The sequence below is a fragment of the Puccinia triticina genome, chromosome 17A (genome assembly GCF_026914185.1).
Source record: "Puccinia triticina chromosome 17A, complete sequence".
NCBI classification, from domain to species: Eukaryota; Fungi; Basidiomycota; class Pucciniomycetes; order Pucciniales; family Pucciniaceae; genus Puccinia; species Puccinia triticina.
Window position 1 is genome coordinate 3,319,640 of NC_070574.1, and position 17,446 is coordinate 3,337,085.

Consider the following 17,446-nt stretch of genomic DNA (forward strand, 5'->3'; position numbering starts at 1 on the left):
AATAATAGGATGTTATATATCGTGATTTTCCCGGGGGTATGAATGCTTCAATCCTTCTTCTAAATAACATGAGAAAGGAGAAGATATAAGTCAGAATATAAGTTGTGAGGTAAAGGTAAACGAGACGAACCTGGGGTTGAACGGAAGACTGAGCCTGAAGGAACTGAGCCTGGTAAGTCTCGAAGACGCTAGCCCGGGGAGCATCGCAAGGGGCGGTAGTAGGAGTAGGAGGGAGCGGGGAGAAGGACTCCTTCGACTGGCTGAGATGGGGAGCTTTGAGGATAGCGGAGGACGGGCCGAAGGGGCTGCGCGGGGCCGGAGGCTCGACGGGCGACCGGATCGGGACTAGCGCCGGCGAACGTCCACCACGGGAGAAGCCGCTGCCACCTTCAGTCAGTCGTCCCTGCACAACACCCGTCGGAAGGTGGTAGCTCAAGGTGAGCACCGGTTTGGGCCGCTTGGTTCGCATCTCTGGAACTGTTCCCTCAGGCGATGCTGGATTACAAAACATAAGACCGTTAGAAATTTATGTCGAACGCTACTGTTATAGCGCCCTGGAGGAACTCACAGTTGGGCGATTTGAAGTCCATTGTGATGTCCGTTTCGGTGGGTTATGAGCAGGGTTTAAGCTGTACTGAAAACGGATTTCTTGGGCGGAATGGTTGCAAAGAGAGAAGCGCAAACAGAAGTGTTTCAAAGGAATTGGTTGCTGCTAGCTGTAGAGGACGGATGGAGCAGAGAAGCGAAGACCAGTGCACTGTTTTTTGGTTGGGATGATTGATGAGTTGGGGAGGAAGTGAAGGAAGGGGCATCCTTTCCTGCTCTTATTTATACCCTGAATCCATCGCTGCATTTGCAGAGGGATCATGCATGTACGCAGCAGGCATGAAGAATCCGGGGGTGCCTGGGCTGCTAGACTGCTGCCCTGTTGGTCGGAATGCTGCTCGCATCGTGTGCCTGCACCCTTAGCGGACACCGAGCAGTTGGGCGTGGAACCACTAACTTGATCACAAGTGCCTCTTCCGAGGGTCTGGTACAGCCTGGCTGGCGCGGAGCGACCCTGGGGAAGCGAGCCTCCGTTCAAGGAGCTTACTTTAACAAAGTCGCTCCTCTGCGGGGCTGAATGGGGAGCAGAGTGCCGCCGACCGCAGGGAGGGACTCACGACTTGTGTCGGGGTGCTCGCCTGTGAGCATACCGGATACTCTGGTTGGCGTTCAAAGGCCTGTTGCTTGCTCGTTTTGCGAGGTACGGTTCGGACCATGGATGGATGCGCATGCATCTTGTCTGTCTTTCTTTCGACTCCGATTTTGAAGAGTCACTCGAACAAAGGAGACAAAACAGAAAAGAAACTTTCCCCGCTCGGACCTGCGGGGCCAGGCACCGCCCAAGAAGAGGGGTTCTTGGAGACTTGCTGCCTTTTTCCAAAAATCCATCAAAAAAAACCTGATGGTTTGATGATAAGGTGATGAGCTAAAATGAGCAACGTCTGTATGTATCACCTTAACTCCTGATGAAATGGTAGGGACAGCTTCGAAGCTGCAAGCTGGAAAATTCAGAAAGTGAATTTCCCATCACTTTTTGGTGGGTGCTCTCCCAGACAAACCGTTGCTTTTAGGAAGTCCCCCGAACTGGCCCGAGGCGCGCGAGCACTGTCGGGAAGCGACCCTCCGAAGTAGGGACTTGAACACCCTACCTCGCAAAACAGTAGGCTGCAGAAATCCCATTTGGCTGGGGAAAACTTTCAAAAACTTCAACTCTTGATATCTCAACTCAGGGAGGCTATCAAAAGTATGAGCAGACAGAGTTGTCCGCCTACATCTACCCTTCCACCTGCCACCACCCTGAGGCAGTGGTGCTCTAGTTCTGCCTTTGAATCCGAAAAGGGAAATCAGGAATTTGTGAGACTTCAAAAAAATGTCTTTTTTTTCAAACCATCTGACACATGCCAAAACTTTGCTTATGTACAACATCCCTTGAGTCTGACAGAAAAATACAAGCTGTCATAAGGTGACTCAATTGATTTTTTAAAGCACATCAGACAGTTACCCAATGTGAGACTCCAAAAGCAGTTTGCACCTCTTATGGCTGAATTTAGAGAAGTATGTGTGGGGAAACCCCTGCCTCTCTGAAAGACAATGACTGACATCACCCCCAGCTAGGCTGGAAGCAAGAAGACAGTGGTCTAGTGTAGTTGAATACTTTTCTCACAAGTGGTTCACAATGTGAATGGACTGTGTATTGCAAAATATAAAGCTAGTATTTTATTATGTGGTGGAGAGTCTGAGGGTGACAATTTATTTGAATCTTGTGGGGGGAATGATCTCCTGGATTGGATCCAATCTGATGGGGGGAAAAGGAAGAGAGAGCCCCTCCTTATATAGCAAAATGTGAGGCATTTGTGCTGGTGGTCTATGTACATGAGGGGTTTTGGCTGATATTTTGGCTGGTCTGCTGTGCAGAATACAGCTATGTATAGTGTGGCAGTGTGGACATGAGCAAATTTACCTTGTGGTCTAGTTACAAGTGTGGCTTACACAGCCCTCTGGTTGCTATGGAGTCTTCTCAAGTGACCTGCACAGCTTTCTGTATTGCTGTGTAGTCTGCTTGAGTGACTTGTACAGCCCCATGGTTACTATGCAGCTTTATTAATGTGGCTTTTGGTTGCTAGGATACTGTAATAAGTGGCTTGTGGTTGCTACACAGCTGCATATGAGGCTTGTAAAGGGTGGTATGTAAGCTATATACATTCAGTTGTGTACGGCTGTGTATGTAAACTGGAGGGAGTGTGTGTATCAAAAGAGGGTGTAATGTAACACTACATATGTAAACTAGAAAGTTTTGAATTTTTCCATCCAGAACAAAAGCGTCTACCACAACAATGCATGTGATTATCAAGAATCAAGAAGTTGGATTTTGGCTCTCAGGTTTCAGAAAAACATGCACTAAAACATCTGCTAGCACTTGCAAGAAGGCAGTCAAACGTCTTGTCTTGGATAATTATTTAAAAATCAGGTGTGTGTGTTGAAAATATAAAAAGAAATGTGAGCAGAGAGCCATTCCTCTTGTGCATCTTTTGGGGTAGCTCACTTCCTCATGTATGTTTGTGTAGTTTCTACAGAACAAAACATGACAAAAGGTTGAAATCACACTTCTGCTGCCTTATACTGTTTTGTGAGGTAGTACTAGGGTGTAAGTCCCTTCTTTGGAGGGTTGCTTTGCAACAGCGCTTGTGCACCTCCAATCAAGGGACTTAGCTAAGTTTCCCTCTGGGTTTCTCCGGGAGGTTTAGCTTAAAAGCCACTCAGGGTTTCTCTGAGAGGTTGAGCTTAAAAGCCACTCATGGTCATGAGCGGGTCTGGGCAACAGACCACAGTAGGGCTGGACCCCAGCAACAGGGTCAACAGGTATATCCAACCCAACAGGTTGGGAGCCGGGAGTGTATTTTTCAAAAAATACCCATTGGGTATTATCCGGTATGAGAGTTGGGGCACTCCACTGATCTCACAGGTACCAACGGTGTGAGAATAAAAGCTGGTAAGTCAGTGGAAATGTTTGCTAACTGCCTCCTTCAAGAATATTTGTGTCCGGGCTGTGTGATTATTGGTGACTTGGCTCCGCACTGCTACTTTCCGCTAGCCTTCAGCGCTCCTTTATAAGCCTGATCTATAGCGTAATAATCCGCAAGTGAATAAAGCTCCGTGCTCCGCAAGTAACTCTTAAGGTAAAGATAAAGGTCACATATATCTTTCCTAGTACTCTAGTACATCCGTAAGTGTAAGTACAATAATGAGTAATCCGTAAGATCATAGGATAATAGGATAATAATCAAAGAGAAATCCCTGAGACCTTGTCCCATCCTTCCCTCCTTGCATTTCACTGTTCCCACCAAATCCCACACTAGTCCTCCAGCTCCGCCTGCTTTTCCGCACTAGTCCTCCAGCTCTGCCTGCTTTTCCGCACGTCAGTCTCCCAGACTCCGCTCCTCTTCAACGCTTGACCTCCCACCGTCCTCTGTCTAGCCCCCGCCAGTCAGTCTCTCACCACCGCCTTCACCCCAGTACCACCCGCTGGTGGAACCCGCTCCGGCTGCCAAGGCTCACCCGCTGAAGTGCCGCTGCTACCAGTCCACGTGTGTGTAGTCTGCTGCAGTCCAGCCCTGCCTTTCCCACTCCAATCCAAATACCCGATCCAAAATCTGTGATCCGCAATCTGTGCATTCCAGTCCGCGTGTGACTTTCCATAAGCTTTCTTAGTGTGCTTTTCTGACATCATCCTCAGTGCTTATGTCACCGGAAAGCACTCTGCCTGAGCCGCTCTGTGCATTCCCGCCCGCGCTATCCCCGAGTGGACATTCTACCACACATGCCTATATAAATCACCACAACGGGTATTTGGTCTCAGGGACATAAGCCTGAGACTGGATGACTTCCTGTCAAGATCTGTGGGCCTCCCAGAAGTGATATAGAGCCCACAAAGCTAGATTTCCCTGCAAAAATCTAGACTTTTTGGGTCTAAACCGGCATCTGTGGGGGTTTCAGATTGCACAGGAAGTCCTCGACTACTTTCAGTGACCTTTTTTATTGCAATTTTTCAGGAAAAATAGGTCTGAACAAATGTAAATTCAAAATAGATGAAGTAGTTTGAAAGTAATAAATAAAGGGGCTTGGTTAATTGACTACCTTTTTTTTGACTTCCAACTACCAAATGTGGTTTAAGTCAGGAGGACTGCTACCCAACATTGCACCTGGGTCGCGCGGACCAAAAATTGAACCAGGCGCAATTTGGTAGTTGGAAGTCAAAAATGAAAATACAAAATGGTAGTCGGATTTGTAATTTTTGCAAAAATGGCAAAAATAAATAAATCATAACTCCTCACGGCGTGGCCCAAGCCCCGCCAAAATTTTACAGAGGGCAGAACACCCTCTCAAGAGCATATGGTGAGCTGCACGGCATTAGCACACCTCAGGAATGGGGTTTGCTACTGTGCGTGCATTTTGGCTGGGGTCCTACTTAGGGACACCACCAAAACCATAGCCACAGTACCCCAAAGGGTCCAAAACTTTACATTGTACAAAAAAAGCCCTGAAATCGATATGATTAGCTGAATGGCATTTTCCTGAAGTGTACTACTGTGCGCACATTTTGGCTGGTGTCCTACTAAGTAACACAGAGCTTAATCTGGGCACTGTAAAACTTTGGGACCCTTTGGGGCACCGTGGCTATGGTTTTGGTGGTGTTACTTAGTAGGACACCAGCCAAAATACGCGCACAGTAGCACACCCCATTCCTGAGGTGTACTAATGCCGTGCAGCTCACCATATGCTCTTGAGAGGGTTTTCTTCCCTCTACAAAATTTTGGCGGGGCTTGGGCCCCGCCGTGAGGAGTGATGAATTTTTGTTTTATTTTTGCCATTTTTGTAAAAATTAAAAATCTGACTACCATTTTTTATTTCCATTTTTGACTTCCAACTACCAAATTTTGCCTGGGTCAATTTTTGGTCCGTGAACGTTTGGTAGCGGTCCTCCCAACGTAAACCGCGTTTGGTAGTCGGAAGTCAAAAAAATTAGTCAATTAAACAAGCCCCCAAATAAATTATTTGATCCTATTTGGGGGCTTCAGTGGCCTTGTATTTTTTATAAGGGAGTGGATCTAAGTCTTCAATTGTTTGATTCCACTCCTTGATACAAAGGAGGTGCTTGACTTGTGGATCAAGACTTGAATGCTGGGGACCAACAATGTTTTTTTGATTTCAAAAAGACTTGCTCAGGCAATGCACTGGTGACCAGAATGGCAAGGAAGCCCTTTTCCATTCCTAAGAGCAAAGGGAAGGTTGTATTTTGGTGCTTCCAGTATTCTAATACTTCTGTGTTGCCTGGTTCAGTGAGATCCTTGAGGTATAATGGTATTAATTGATTTCTGTTTGGAGGTCATTTGCTGTCTGTACAGATACAAAAACATCTGCTAGGATCAAACATTGAACTGGATTTGTTTGTGCCTTGCTGGTACCACACTTCAAGGGACTTTGATCAAAGAGGCAAACCTCCTATTTGAAATTAGAAAGAATGGTACCTGGATCAAGTCTGATTCCCAGCCTGTCAGACAAGAATGATATGTAGATCATTTTCTATGTAGCCCACTGGCACTGTCAAGGGGGTTGTATTGGTGACAAACCCCTGCAATAAGGTCAACTGGGGTGTCCAATGTAAAATTTGTCTGCCAAACCAATATTATATCAGCAGGGCCTTCCAATACATTATCCCTTTGTTGGAATGTATGGGTGGGCCCCGCCGATCTACAATTGGTGTGGGAGACCAATATTATATTGGTTGACCCCTGTTGACCTCACCGCAGGAGTTTGCAACCAATGCAACCCCTTTTGCAGTGCAGGTACCCAAGGTTATACCGACAAAATGGGCAAAATACCTGTATCTAACCCTGCACCCAATCTGTTAACCGCAAGTATTTTTGCAGGAGCATAAGCATTAGCCTTTTTACTTGGGTATTACCATGGCAGGGCTGGATGCTCTTGGTTACTCCACAGGGTCCAGCCCTGCTCACCAGAGAGGCTTATTTGAAAAAGCACAAAGCTTGCACAAGCTGGATTTGATATACACACCATTATTTATCTCCTTGTTTCTACTTCACTCATCAGATTTTTTTTTCTTTCTTGGTTTTGCTGACAGGTTGCCATCTGCTTGATTTTCCAGTATTTTCTTTTTATTGTTGCATTCTGACCCCTTCATATTTCAAACTTGACAAAAGAAGTAGTATGAATGTGCATGTTCCTTTCCATATTGGGTGCAAGCCATGTCAAAGTCCAAAATCTTGAACTTAATTGAAAAAATTCACTTGATGCAATCAAGATTTTTTAGTAAAACAAATTACTGAAAAATCAAGAATATGTTATAGATTTATGACATATTCAAACCTAGAATAGATCTGACAAGTATTGAAGATGTATTATGCAAACAAGGCCACTCCCACCAAGACCTTGGATTTGACACATTCAAGAAAGGTGCAATTGCATGCTAGGCCCTCCCTCCGGTTGGGGTAACTTGGCAACCAGCCAAATTTTGCACACCCCTAAACAGGCTAGTACTTGTTAGAATTATGCCCCATGCCCAGAAGAGGGCTTATTTCTCTTTTGTTCTTTTTCATTCCATCAGGGTCCTTCAGCCACTCAGGCCCCTTTTCCTTGAAGTATTTCATCTGTACCCACATGAAATACAGACATCACTTGGTTCTGAGCCATTGGTAGTCAGACCTGATCCATTGGAGACTTCTGCACTGCTGTTCTGAGTCCCTGTGCATCCTGTGCACTTGACTTTCTTCAGCTCACTTCACCTCATTCTCAGGCCTCTGCCCACATTTTCTTCAGTACTTGTGTTACGGTTGCCAGGATGGGTGGCTTTGTCACCAGCCAAACGCTATTCCCAGCAAAACTACCCCAAACAGAGGGGGGGGATTTGACAAGTTAGTGGTGAGATGGTCTGGGCAGTCTCACCAGAGAGGCTTAATAAGTCACCATTTGGACGCAATTTTATACCTCACAAACACTGCAAATTCTAACTTAACACAAGTCCCCCTGGTGGGAGGCTCACTGTGACTGGCCAGCCCCTCCCACAGGGAGGGAAATGTGCACAAAGTCAAAAATTTGGCTGAGAAAGAAATCAGGAATGGCTGGAGGAAAAATATTTAGCCTCACCCAGCCTCCCCCTCAGCTCCTCTCATCTCCCCAATCCCTACCATTTTCACTGTACCATTTTTTTTTAAACCAAAGAAATGTAAACTAAGGATCTACAACCATCATGCCTTTTGGATCTTGGATTCAAAAACCTTCAGATATCTGCAGATCCTTAACCTTTAGCCACTCAATTGTTGCATTTTGTTGCAGATAGGATATTCAATCTTGCATATTATCAGAAAAACCAAAAACATATCTTCAGGGCAATGGAATATCCTTCAGGATCTTCATTTTTGAAACTCAATAACAAGAAGTGGTATCACTGCGGTTGGTCCTTGTCACATGAGGCACAAGCAGAATTAAAGTTCAAAATCTTGAACTTTTTTTTGACTAAATGCAATTAAAAAAATACTGAAAAATCAGCAAGAAGTAGATGTATCATGTACTGAAATGTAGAAAGAATCTGTAGAGTATTGAAAGTGCGGTGATGGAAACAATGCTGCTCCCACCATGACCAAAGCCTTGGATCTGGCTCACACCAGAAAAGTGTTTTAGTTTGTAAGTCCCTCCCTCCGTTTGGGGGTTGTTTGCAACCAGCCAAATGCTGCACAGCCCGCAGGAGGCTGAGCATTATGTTAAGTTTGCCAAAGGAGGGACTTCTGTTGTACCAGGCCCTCCGAACAACGCTGCAAGTTGAGGATGGTGTGCTGGCAATCCAAAACATACCATTGCTACAGCGTGGGCTCTGAATGCTTGATCTGCACTGGTTTCTGAACCTGCCCGACTTCATAACAAAAATTCTACACTGTGCAGCATCTGCCTGCAGCCCAGGGAAAAGCTAACATATGCACCAGCAAGAGTGATTTGATTTGCAACAGTAGCAGACTTTATCCCAATACCACCCACAGTTGGTAATCCTGTTAGTTTACAGGAGCGCAGCGGATGTGGGCCTGATCCATGGAGCGGCGCCTAATGAGCTCCACCCGGCGCGCTAGCAGCACAGCACCTTCAAGGCGTGGTGAAGCTGCGCAGCGCCGCAAGGGACACCAGGAGGGCACTGAGGCTGCGGCCTGCAACCCACAAGGCGGGCCATACCGGAGGTACTCCCGGCCACGCACAAACTAGTTTGTCCGGCTCCAAACACCGCCTTCAACAAACCAATCACCAGGCCGACAGCTCCTCCAAGGATTAATTTTCGCCCTTTTTCTTTCCAAATATCTCTCCCTTGACAGGCTACAGATACGAAAAAGATGTCGAATAGGCTCACGGACTTAACCAACTACGCCAGATCAGCAATGACGGGGAGGACGCCAACAGAACCTGGCCAAGAACCGCAACCGGTGCCAGCCCAGTCTCAACCCAAGCAACAAAGTCGCCCAGAAGAGACCGGAGGAGGAAGCAAGGAGAAGAACAAAGCCCCTAAGAAGACGATCCCAGCGTCGGACCGCGAAACCAGGTCGTCATCAAAAGCACCAGCGGAGCCGACCTCCACGGGCGGGGATCGACCAACTCCTATGGAAGGTCCGTCGACCAAGAGCAGTGGCTCAGCAAACGAGGGAACTGCCGTTGCAGACCGCTACAGATCCCTGTTAGGAGATAAACCAAAGGGCTACAACCCTGGTATGTGACCAACATCCAATGACCAAGGAAGCTCCGTTGAGTGAATCTAACTCCTGCGCTGTTGCCACAAACTCCTAGCCACAAGCCTCATTGAGACCGACGAGGTAGAGATGTTAACCCCACCAGGCCAAATGGAGACCGAGACCAGGATCAAAGAACGGATGGTCCAAATGATCAACCGGGCTCTTGCAGCGGAGGACGCCGGCGATCTTGATTGGGCAGCAAGGTTCTTCAACATCGCTGAAGGTCTTGGTAAGCCGGGAACCAACCCCGCTAAAACCACAGAAAGGCAGCAACCAACCAAGCCACCAACCCCCACCACTACAAGCAGTCAGCTCTTGAAAGTACCCACCGTCAACCAGGCAGACGACCGGGCGTGGGGCCCCCTACCATCCATCGGACCAGCAGACACGATGCCAGGGGGGATTATCTTCGACGACGCAGCAAGACCGGCCAGTCACGATGTGGGATTCACCCCATTCTTTGAAAGGAACCTTTGAGAGCTCAGGAGTCCGTTGCCGTTGACCATCTTCAATGAGGTCTGGCAGGACAAGGCAATCATACACTACGCCAAAAAACGGTCAAAAGCGGATGATAGCAACACCGATCAATACCGCTACACGGGGTACCCTTACCTGTGCGAGTACACCCAAACATACACGGAGTGGTCAATCAATCATCAAGGGTTTCACGCTGCCTTGATCAGGGTTTGCAACTACCCAAAGTTTGCCGGGTGGCTCTTGGCCCACAAGAGGCATTGCAATCAACTGGTGATCCAACATGGGTTTATGACGGGCCTCCGCTACGACATAAACATACGGATTAACGCCTTCGCGCACCGGGTCATCATGCCAGATGGGCAGATTTCAATCAGCAACATCTCGGTGCTCAATGAAGAAATCGCGCAGAAGATTATCGCAAGGACCAGGAAATTTGAAGAGATCAATTTCCCCAAGAGCCCCTATGCAAAGGGGGGTCCTAGGAAGACTTGGGACCCGGTAACCGGTCAAGATCCAAAAAAAGCCGAGAATGGGTCTGGTAACACGAACGTGAAAGGAAACGGGGGCAATCACCAGTCAACCAGCAAGAACCAGAACAACCAACAAGGCCAGTCCCCCCCGGAGCGAGGGCAAGGGTCTGGACGGCAGGCGCGGTCCCAAGGATACAAAGACAACCGCTGGGATGGAGGATACAACGACTGGGGTGGCGACAGAGGAGGCAATTGAGGCAATGATTGGGGCGGGGATTGAACGAGCGGAAAGGAGAGAGGAAGAAACTTTTAGTAAGGCGCTTTGTTGACACCATCTTTGTCGTCTAGCCCCATACCCCCAAAATCTTTGTTGTTGAGGTCTTGTGTGAGCAACCTACCAGGAAGCTCGGCCCCCCCCCTTTTTTGTCTAGCGGGCAGGAGCGTAACCCCAAAGCATAGAATATACCCAATACCATGTGTATATTTTCTTCAGGTTAGAATAGTAATCTAATAAGTTTCATGCTTGTATGTCCGTAATCCATAGCCAGATGCGTAACAACACACCGAGCCACAGTGTGCCACCCGAGTCTTGTAAGATAGTGAGGAAAACTGAAAGCAAAGAAATCAAGGAACCCTCCGCAAATAGGTGGCCAACAAAAGTAAGCTGTGAGATGAACTTGGAAGAGTGGGAAAAGGCGCTCCGCAAGTGGGAGCTCTTACCACAATTTGCAGACGTGCTAGAAGGCTTCACCAAGGGGTTTGATCAGGGTATTCCTAACCACACAATTGAAACTCTAGACGGTTTTTACTCCCCACCAAATCACAACTCTGCCCTCCAGGCGCAAGCCAAAATTGAGGACTCAATGAGGAAAGAAATTGACACCAGAAGAATGTTTGGCCCCTTCAGCCCAGAAGAAGTGCTACAGCACTTCCCTTTCTTCCAAACCAGCCCCTTAGGAGCTGTGATTAACGGTGACGGCTCTCTCCGGCCGATTAATGACCTGTCATTCCCGCATGGACGTCAAGGAATCCCCTCGGTAAATTCCTTTGTTGATTCAGAAGACTTCTTGACCACGTGGGATGACTTCAACGTTGTGGCAAAATTCATCCAAGAGCTCAAAGAACCGGTACTTCTCGCAATATTTGACTGGGAGAAGGCTTACCGCCCAATCCCAATGGCACCAGACCAGTGGCCCTTTCTGATGACAAGAACCTTTGACAACAAGATCATTCTAGATACAAGAATTTCGTTTGGAGGCGTTTCTGGATGCGGCTTGTTTGGGCGACCGGCCGACGCATGGAAACAGTTGATGTTGAAGGAGTTTGACGTGATGACCATCTTCCAATGGGTCGACAACAACATGTTTGTGAAGAGCACTCGATCCAATGTTCAGATGGAAGACATAGTAAAGCGGGCAACAGAGCTAGGAGTGAAAACGAATAAAGAGAAGTTCTCCCCGTTCCTCCAAGAACAGAAGTACGTAGGATTCATTTGGAATGGATTCCAAAAGACAGTCCGCCTGCCCGAGGATAAATTAGCAAAACAAGTCACACAGATCCAAGTTTTCCTCGAACTGGGAGCAAAATTTAGATATAGCAAAGTCAAAATCCTGGTGGGCCGCCTCAACCACGTCTCGTACGTACTCCCCCAGTTGCGCTGCTACCTCTGCAGCCTCTACAAGTGGAAGATGGAGTGGATAGACAGACGGTCATATCGAACGGTCCCGGACGACGTCAACGAGGACTTGCATGAATGGCTATACACCCTAGGAAACTTCAAATCAACAAGATTGATAGTAAATCCCGATCCGACAGAGATTGGGTGGGTGGGTGATGCGTCCACTAGCTTTGGGATAGGCGTGCTTATTGGCCGCAAATGGGCCCAATTCCGTCTCCATTTGATAGAGAAGCTGGGAAGAGCATTAGTTGAAAACTCTGAAGAAGAGCGTATTGCAAGGCTAGAAACAATAGCGGTCCGACTGGGACTAATGATGCTAATCAAGATTGGCGCCAAGAAGAGCAAGACTTTCATTGTCTGGACAGACCACTCAACAATCGAGTCCGTGATCACCAAGAGGAAGTCAGGAGACAGATTCGTAAACGCAGAATGGAAGATTATCCAAAAGATGCTAATTGAACATCAGATTAATCTAGTGGCAAAAAGAGTCGTGTCAGCTGAAAGCCGCGCCGACGCACTATCCAGAGGAATCCAAGAAGGCCATAGAATCGTAGATCAAATGTACATTACGGTTCCACGCGATCTAGAAGAACTAATCATACAAGTAGATCATTAGGATGAAATGACAATACCCACCTAGGAATCGGAAAGCAGAAATGGGTGATACAGCCGCTGAGGGAGAGACGGAGGCACGGAGCCGGGCTCAGACAAATCTGAGTTACGGGAGCGGGCTCCTACCTTTGGGAGAGATCTCTGCGCTAAGGCCAGAGATCCCAATCTCTTTTGAGTCAAAGTTTCTAGGAGAGAGTCATGAACTCCTTCTCCAAAGGAAAGCTATCCCTTCCCTTCCTAGAAGAAGGACTCCTGACCCTGACGCGTAAGCACAGGGCAAAGGGAGAAAGGGAAGGAAAAAGAAACTACTCCCCTCAGCCCGTACCGGGTGAACTTGGGGAGCTATCGTGATAGCTCCCGGGTTTATCCAAGCGCTATAAGTTAAATGCGCTGAAATTTAGAGAGGAAATTACTCTAGAGGTGAGGCGGTTCTTCCGCCTCTCTCCACTGGCGAATGACCAGCCGAGAAATGGATGCCAGTGTAGTGAAGCAATCAAGTCTGCATAAATAATTTTCAATAATTCAGGCCACTTTTCAGGGAAGGGAGGACAGATTTGTATTCACATTTCAACATTTCAAGATGCGTAAACAAATATTTACTTGCTTGCACATGTCAACCCACAAGTTGTTCCGTGCTCAGTGAAGCCCAATCAGGAGAATCACCAAGACCCACCTCATTGTCAGAAGGAAAGACTACATCACATTAGCCTCATTCACTTCAATTTCAAACACAGTCCGACAGCAAGCAGGTCTAAAGGAATGGAAACTGGAGACAACACAAACAACAACAAGACAACTATGCAAACAAGGAGGTCGTAAAATGAATCATCAATTCTCAAGAGGAAGATGTGATTTTATGAACGATTTCGTCGACTACGCTAGGGTCAGAGAGTGTGGATAAGTCGCCCAAACTATCGACCTCGTTGGAGACGATCTTCCTCAATACGCGCCTTAAAATCTTTGATTGGTTTGTTTTATTCAATGAAGCATTTGTTTTTGTTGTTTAAGTCAGGAATGAGTCAACATAAAAGGAGGGAAGCAATAGAAAAGGAGTAAATCAGCACCCAAACCAAACGACTGCAAAAGCCAAGAAAAATCGATTCAGGGAAACGAGTGAGCGGACCTTTCCAGATCTAGTCTTAGGTAGATCGCTGACGACGACAATTTTCTTAGGATTCGAGAAGGGGCCGATAGATTTTCGGACGAGCGAGGTCAACTCCTTCTTCAACTGTTCCTCCTGCTCAGCACTGTGAAGCTGATGATGTTCTGCTTTGAGAATCACAAAAGCACTTGTAAGAAAGAAAGAAAAAACCCAAAATCAGATTTATTCACATCTCAAGACAGTCATTCATGTTCAGAGTACTGGGTTCATTGAAGTTCTTACTAGATTGATTGACCCGTCGTCTCATCAGGCGCCCCTACCACAGCAGTTTCAGCTATCCATGGATGCTGGGCTATCGCTGCTTCAATTTCAGCAGTCGACAGTCTATGTCCGGATACATTCAAAACATCTGAAAAATGACTCGTTGCAAATGGATCAAGAGGAATCAGTTCAGTAGTGCGACTTCCCACTTTTCGTGACACTCGTTACTGACCATCTACCCGACCCTTGATCCAGTAGTATCCATCCGAGTCCCGTCCGGCTCCATCACCGGTGAAGTAGTAACCTGGGTATGGTTTAAAGTAAGTCTCTAGGTACCGCTTGTGGTCGCCGTAGATGGTTCGGGCCATCGAGGGCCAAGGCCTCTTGAGCGCTAAGACACCGCTTCCTGGGCCCTCGATGACTTTCCCGGTCGCCGGCTCTAGCAGGACGGGCTCGATCCCAAAGAATGGCAGGGTGGCTGAGCCTGGCTTAGTCTCAGTTGCCCCCGCCAGTGGACTAATTTTTGAAAGGCATTCCTCATCAGCTTCGGTGAGACCAAGGACAAACCTTTGGACACCATCCGAGATCTTGGAAGGAGACTCTCACGTGATGATGATCGAGCCCGTCTCGGTCTGCCAGTAGGTATCCACCACTGCGCATTTGTTCTTCCCCACATGATCGTTGTACCATTTCCACGCATCCGGGCTGATTGGCTCACCCACTGTTCCAATGACCCTCAAGGAGCTTAAGTCGTGGCCGTCAAGATAAGAGGCCCCTAGCTTCTTCAGCAATCGGATGGCAGTCCTAAGCGACAAAGGATTTTTGACAAACAAAATCTATCAGAGTTAATTTAACAAGGGAATAGGGGGGGGGGGGGGGGAGAATATCAAAATCTGTCAAGACCCTCGTGAGGCTTTAATGACTAACGGGGCGGTGTAGAATTGGGTAAACCGGTATTTGGCAACAGCTTGCCAGTACCGCGACGGGGTGGGGTATATCGGCGTTGACTCAAATATCGTCGTGGCAACCCCGTTCACGAGAGGCCCATAGATGATGTACGTATGTCCAGTGATCCAGCCGACTTGAACATCAAGTGTCGAGGGAGAAAGACCAAGAAGAAAAAAAATCAATTGGGAAAACAGATTGAATCGGCATCATTAATTTACTTACCATCAGCCATGCAAGCGAACCGGTCACCCTCGTGAACCTGGAATACGTGTTTGAGCGTCAAGGCTGCACCGAGAAGATAACCCGCAGTGGTATGGATCAAGCCCTTAGGTTTGCCGGTACTTCCAGAGGTATACAAGATGAAGAGTGGGTCCTCGCTATCCATGACTTCGACGGGACAAAATGGCCGGGCATGCTGACAAGCGTCGGTCCACCAAACGTCTCGACCTTCTTTCATCGGCACGCGCGAGCCTGTCCTGGAGTAAACGATCACTTTCTCTACAACATGCTTACCCTCCCCACGAGCGATCCCATCCAAGGCATCGTCCACAATCCGTTTTGTCTGGATAGTCTTGCCCCCGCGTTTGCCCTCGTCAGACGTGATCACCACCCGGGACCGGGCATCGACAACTCGGTCCCGCAAGGAATCTGCCGAAAATCCTGCAAAGACTACTGAGTGAATCGCCCCAATCCTGGCGCATGCTAAAAACGCTATTGCAGCGGCTGGAATCATCGGCAAGTAAATGGCTACTGTCTGTGTACGTATATGTAAGTAAATATCAATAGTCGACATCCAACACAGGACAGGCGATTGAAGAGAGATGGCCCTGGAAAAGAAGAAAACTCTTACATCTCCTTTCTTGACACCAAAAGATTTCAAGACATTGGCCAAACGACAGACTTCCTCGAAGACTTCCTTGTAAGTGAGTTCGACGCTGTCTTCGTCCTCATCGGCGACCCAGATGATGGCGGTCTGATTTCCAGCAAGAAGTCACAGAAGACATCAGCACTCTTGAGATAAATGTGCGCCATTGAATCTGGTGTGAAGCTGGTGCGGGACTCACTCGGTTGGGGTCTTTGACTGCCCATCGGTCCAGGCAGTTGTAGCATGCGTTCAGGCCACCGTCCCTAAACCAGGACACGTTGCCGCTCTGGAAATCTCCCTGGTAAATCGATGTGTAAGGCCTACTCCAACTAAGAGTTTCTTTGGCTTGCTGAAGAAAAGTACAGACAAATAACCGAGTCAGTAGTACACCACGCCATGGGCGAATAGAATGGAAACATTCATGATATTCGAGATATGGGCTGGAGATAAACAATGAAATTTTAAATCCAGGTAGACCAAGAAAACGAACCTGATCCCAAAACGCATCGGATTGATCCAAGCTACGTTGATAGATGTCGGGGTAATCGAGGGTCTTGACTTTGTTGTTCGAGTCGAAGTCTTTGACTCTGCGAGCGATCGGCAGCTTTTGTATTTCTTGTGGGCCGGTCAAGTCTGAAGAAGTCATTGTGTATTTATTTCTCCCCTTACTCTTCCTCTATGTATATGTAGGGTTTTCTAAATGTGCGGATTAGTAAAGAAGCTGGACTCGAGCCCCCAAGGGAAGGGCTGTTTTCCTGAGCAGAAGGTTTTACATGTGGACATATTTATTCAAATAAATACATGTGTATACAACTTGATGTGCTTACTGGGGTTGATCCAAAAGCATGAAAACATCATAACTTTAACTGACATGTGGATTGAAAATATGTGTTCCACTGGTGACATTCGCCTGACATCAGACCTACTTGCAGCCCACACCTCATGCAAACTCAACAAAGTCCCTCGAGTCTCGGGACTTCGGGACTGAACTCGCCAAACAAGCATGAGCAGACCTTTTCTGTGTGAAATCCACAGTTTGGGTGTTTTTGATGTTTTTTGTTGGAGTGAAAGGAATGGATTGAGATGCCTCAGAGTCAAATTCTTCAGGTTGGACAGGCACATTAAGCCAGTCTTTAACCTCAACGAATTTAATCACAAGAAAGTTTTGGAAGCAAGGAATTATACACTTTTGAAAATTCCTTGCACCAAAATCTAGAATCTAGCCCCCACAAAAAGGGGCAATAGGGTGCAAGTCCCTCCTGCCAAGGACTGTTGGAGGCTTGCTTTGCAAGACACTCACCTGCAGCAGTGAGGCATGTTGAGCTTAACTGAGCCACTCAAAGTGAAACTTGAGCAAGGGGGGTTCACATAAGGCTGATTTCGAAATCAGTCATCTGCAGCTTTTGCTCATCCTGAGAAAGCAAAAAGTTTTGGTGGGCAGCTAGCTCTCCTTTGGCATATGCATGTTGACCGCTGTGGTGGACAGACTGGTACGCGCGTGGGGATCAAAGTTTTGTTGTGTGTGGTGCGCGCCGGAGGACGTCAAGGTTCAAGATATCAAGACCTCAAGTTACCAGCCCTCAAGGCTTTCTCAGGTTCAACGGCGCAGTGTGGCGCGCATCCTCAAGGCGTTTCAGGCTGCTTCCTTTTCTTTCTTCCCCTTGTTTCTGTGTTGGTTGATTTATTTCTTTCTTCTCATGGTTA

The 17,446-nt window shown here is 47.4% G+C and overlaps 3 protein-coding genes across 3 annotated transcripts; 1 reads left to right on the forward strand and 2 right to left on the reverse strand.

Moving 5' to 3' along the window:
* Positions 1-47: 47 nt before the first annotated feature.
* Positions 48-590, reverse strand: PtA15_17A303 (uncharacterized protein; the record flags this gene model as incomplete). Its single annotated transcript, XM_053164406.1, has 3 exons — positions 48-59; positions 131-495; positions 569-590. 3 exons carry the CDS (start codon positions 588-590, stop codon positions 48-50), a joined length of 399 nt encoding a protein of 132 aa, XP_053028376.1.
* An 8,346-nt stretch (positions 591-8,936) lies between these two features.
* Positions 8,937-9,648, forward strand: PtA15_17A304 (uncharacterized protein; the record flags this gene model as incomplete). The annotated part of the gene is made up of 3 exons (XM_053164407.1): positions 8,937-9,306; positions 9,385-9,558; positions 9,638-9,648. 3 exons carry the CDS (start codon positions 8,937-8,939, stop codon positions 9,646-9,648), a joined length of 555 nt encoding a protein of 184 aa, XP_053028377.1.
* Positions 9,649-13,401: 3,753 nt separating this feature from the next.
* On the reverse strand, positions 13,402-16,388 carry PtA15_17A305 (uncharacterized protein; the record flags this gene model as incomplete). Its single annotated transcript, XM_053164408.1, has 10 exons — positions 13,402-13,524; positions 13,690-13,855; positions 13,951-14,077; positions 14,162-14,445; positions 14,536-14,733; positions 14,857-15,010; positions 15,100-15,631; positions 15,728-15,850; positions 15,942-16,091; positions 16,233-16,388. The coding sequence occupies 10 exons, from the start codon at positions 16,386-16,388 to the stop codon at positions 13,402-13,404; spliced, it is 2,013 nt and encodes a 670-aa protein (XP_053028378.1).
* Positions 16,389-17,446: the final 1,058 nt, after the last annotated feature.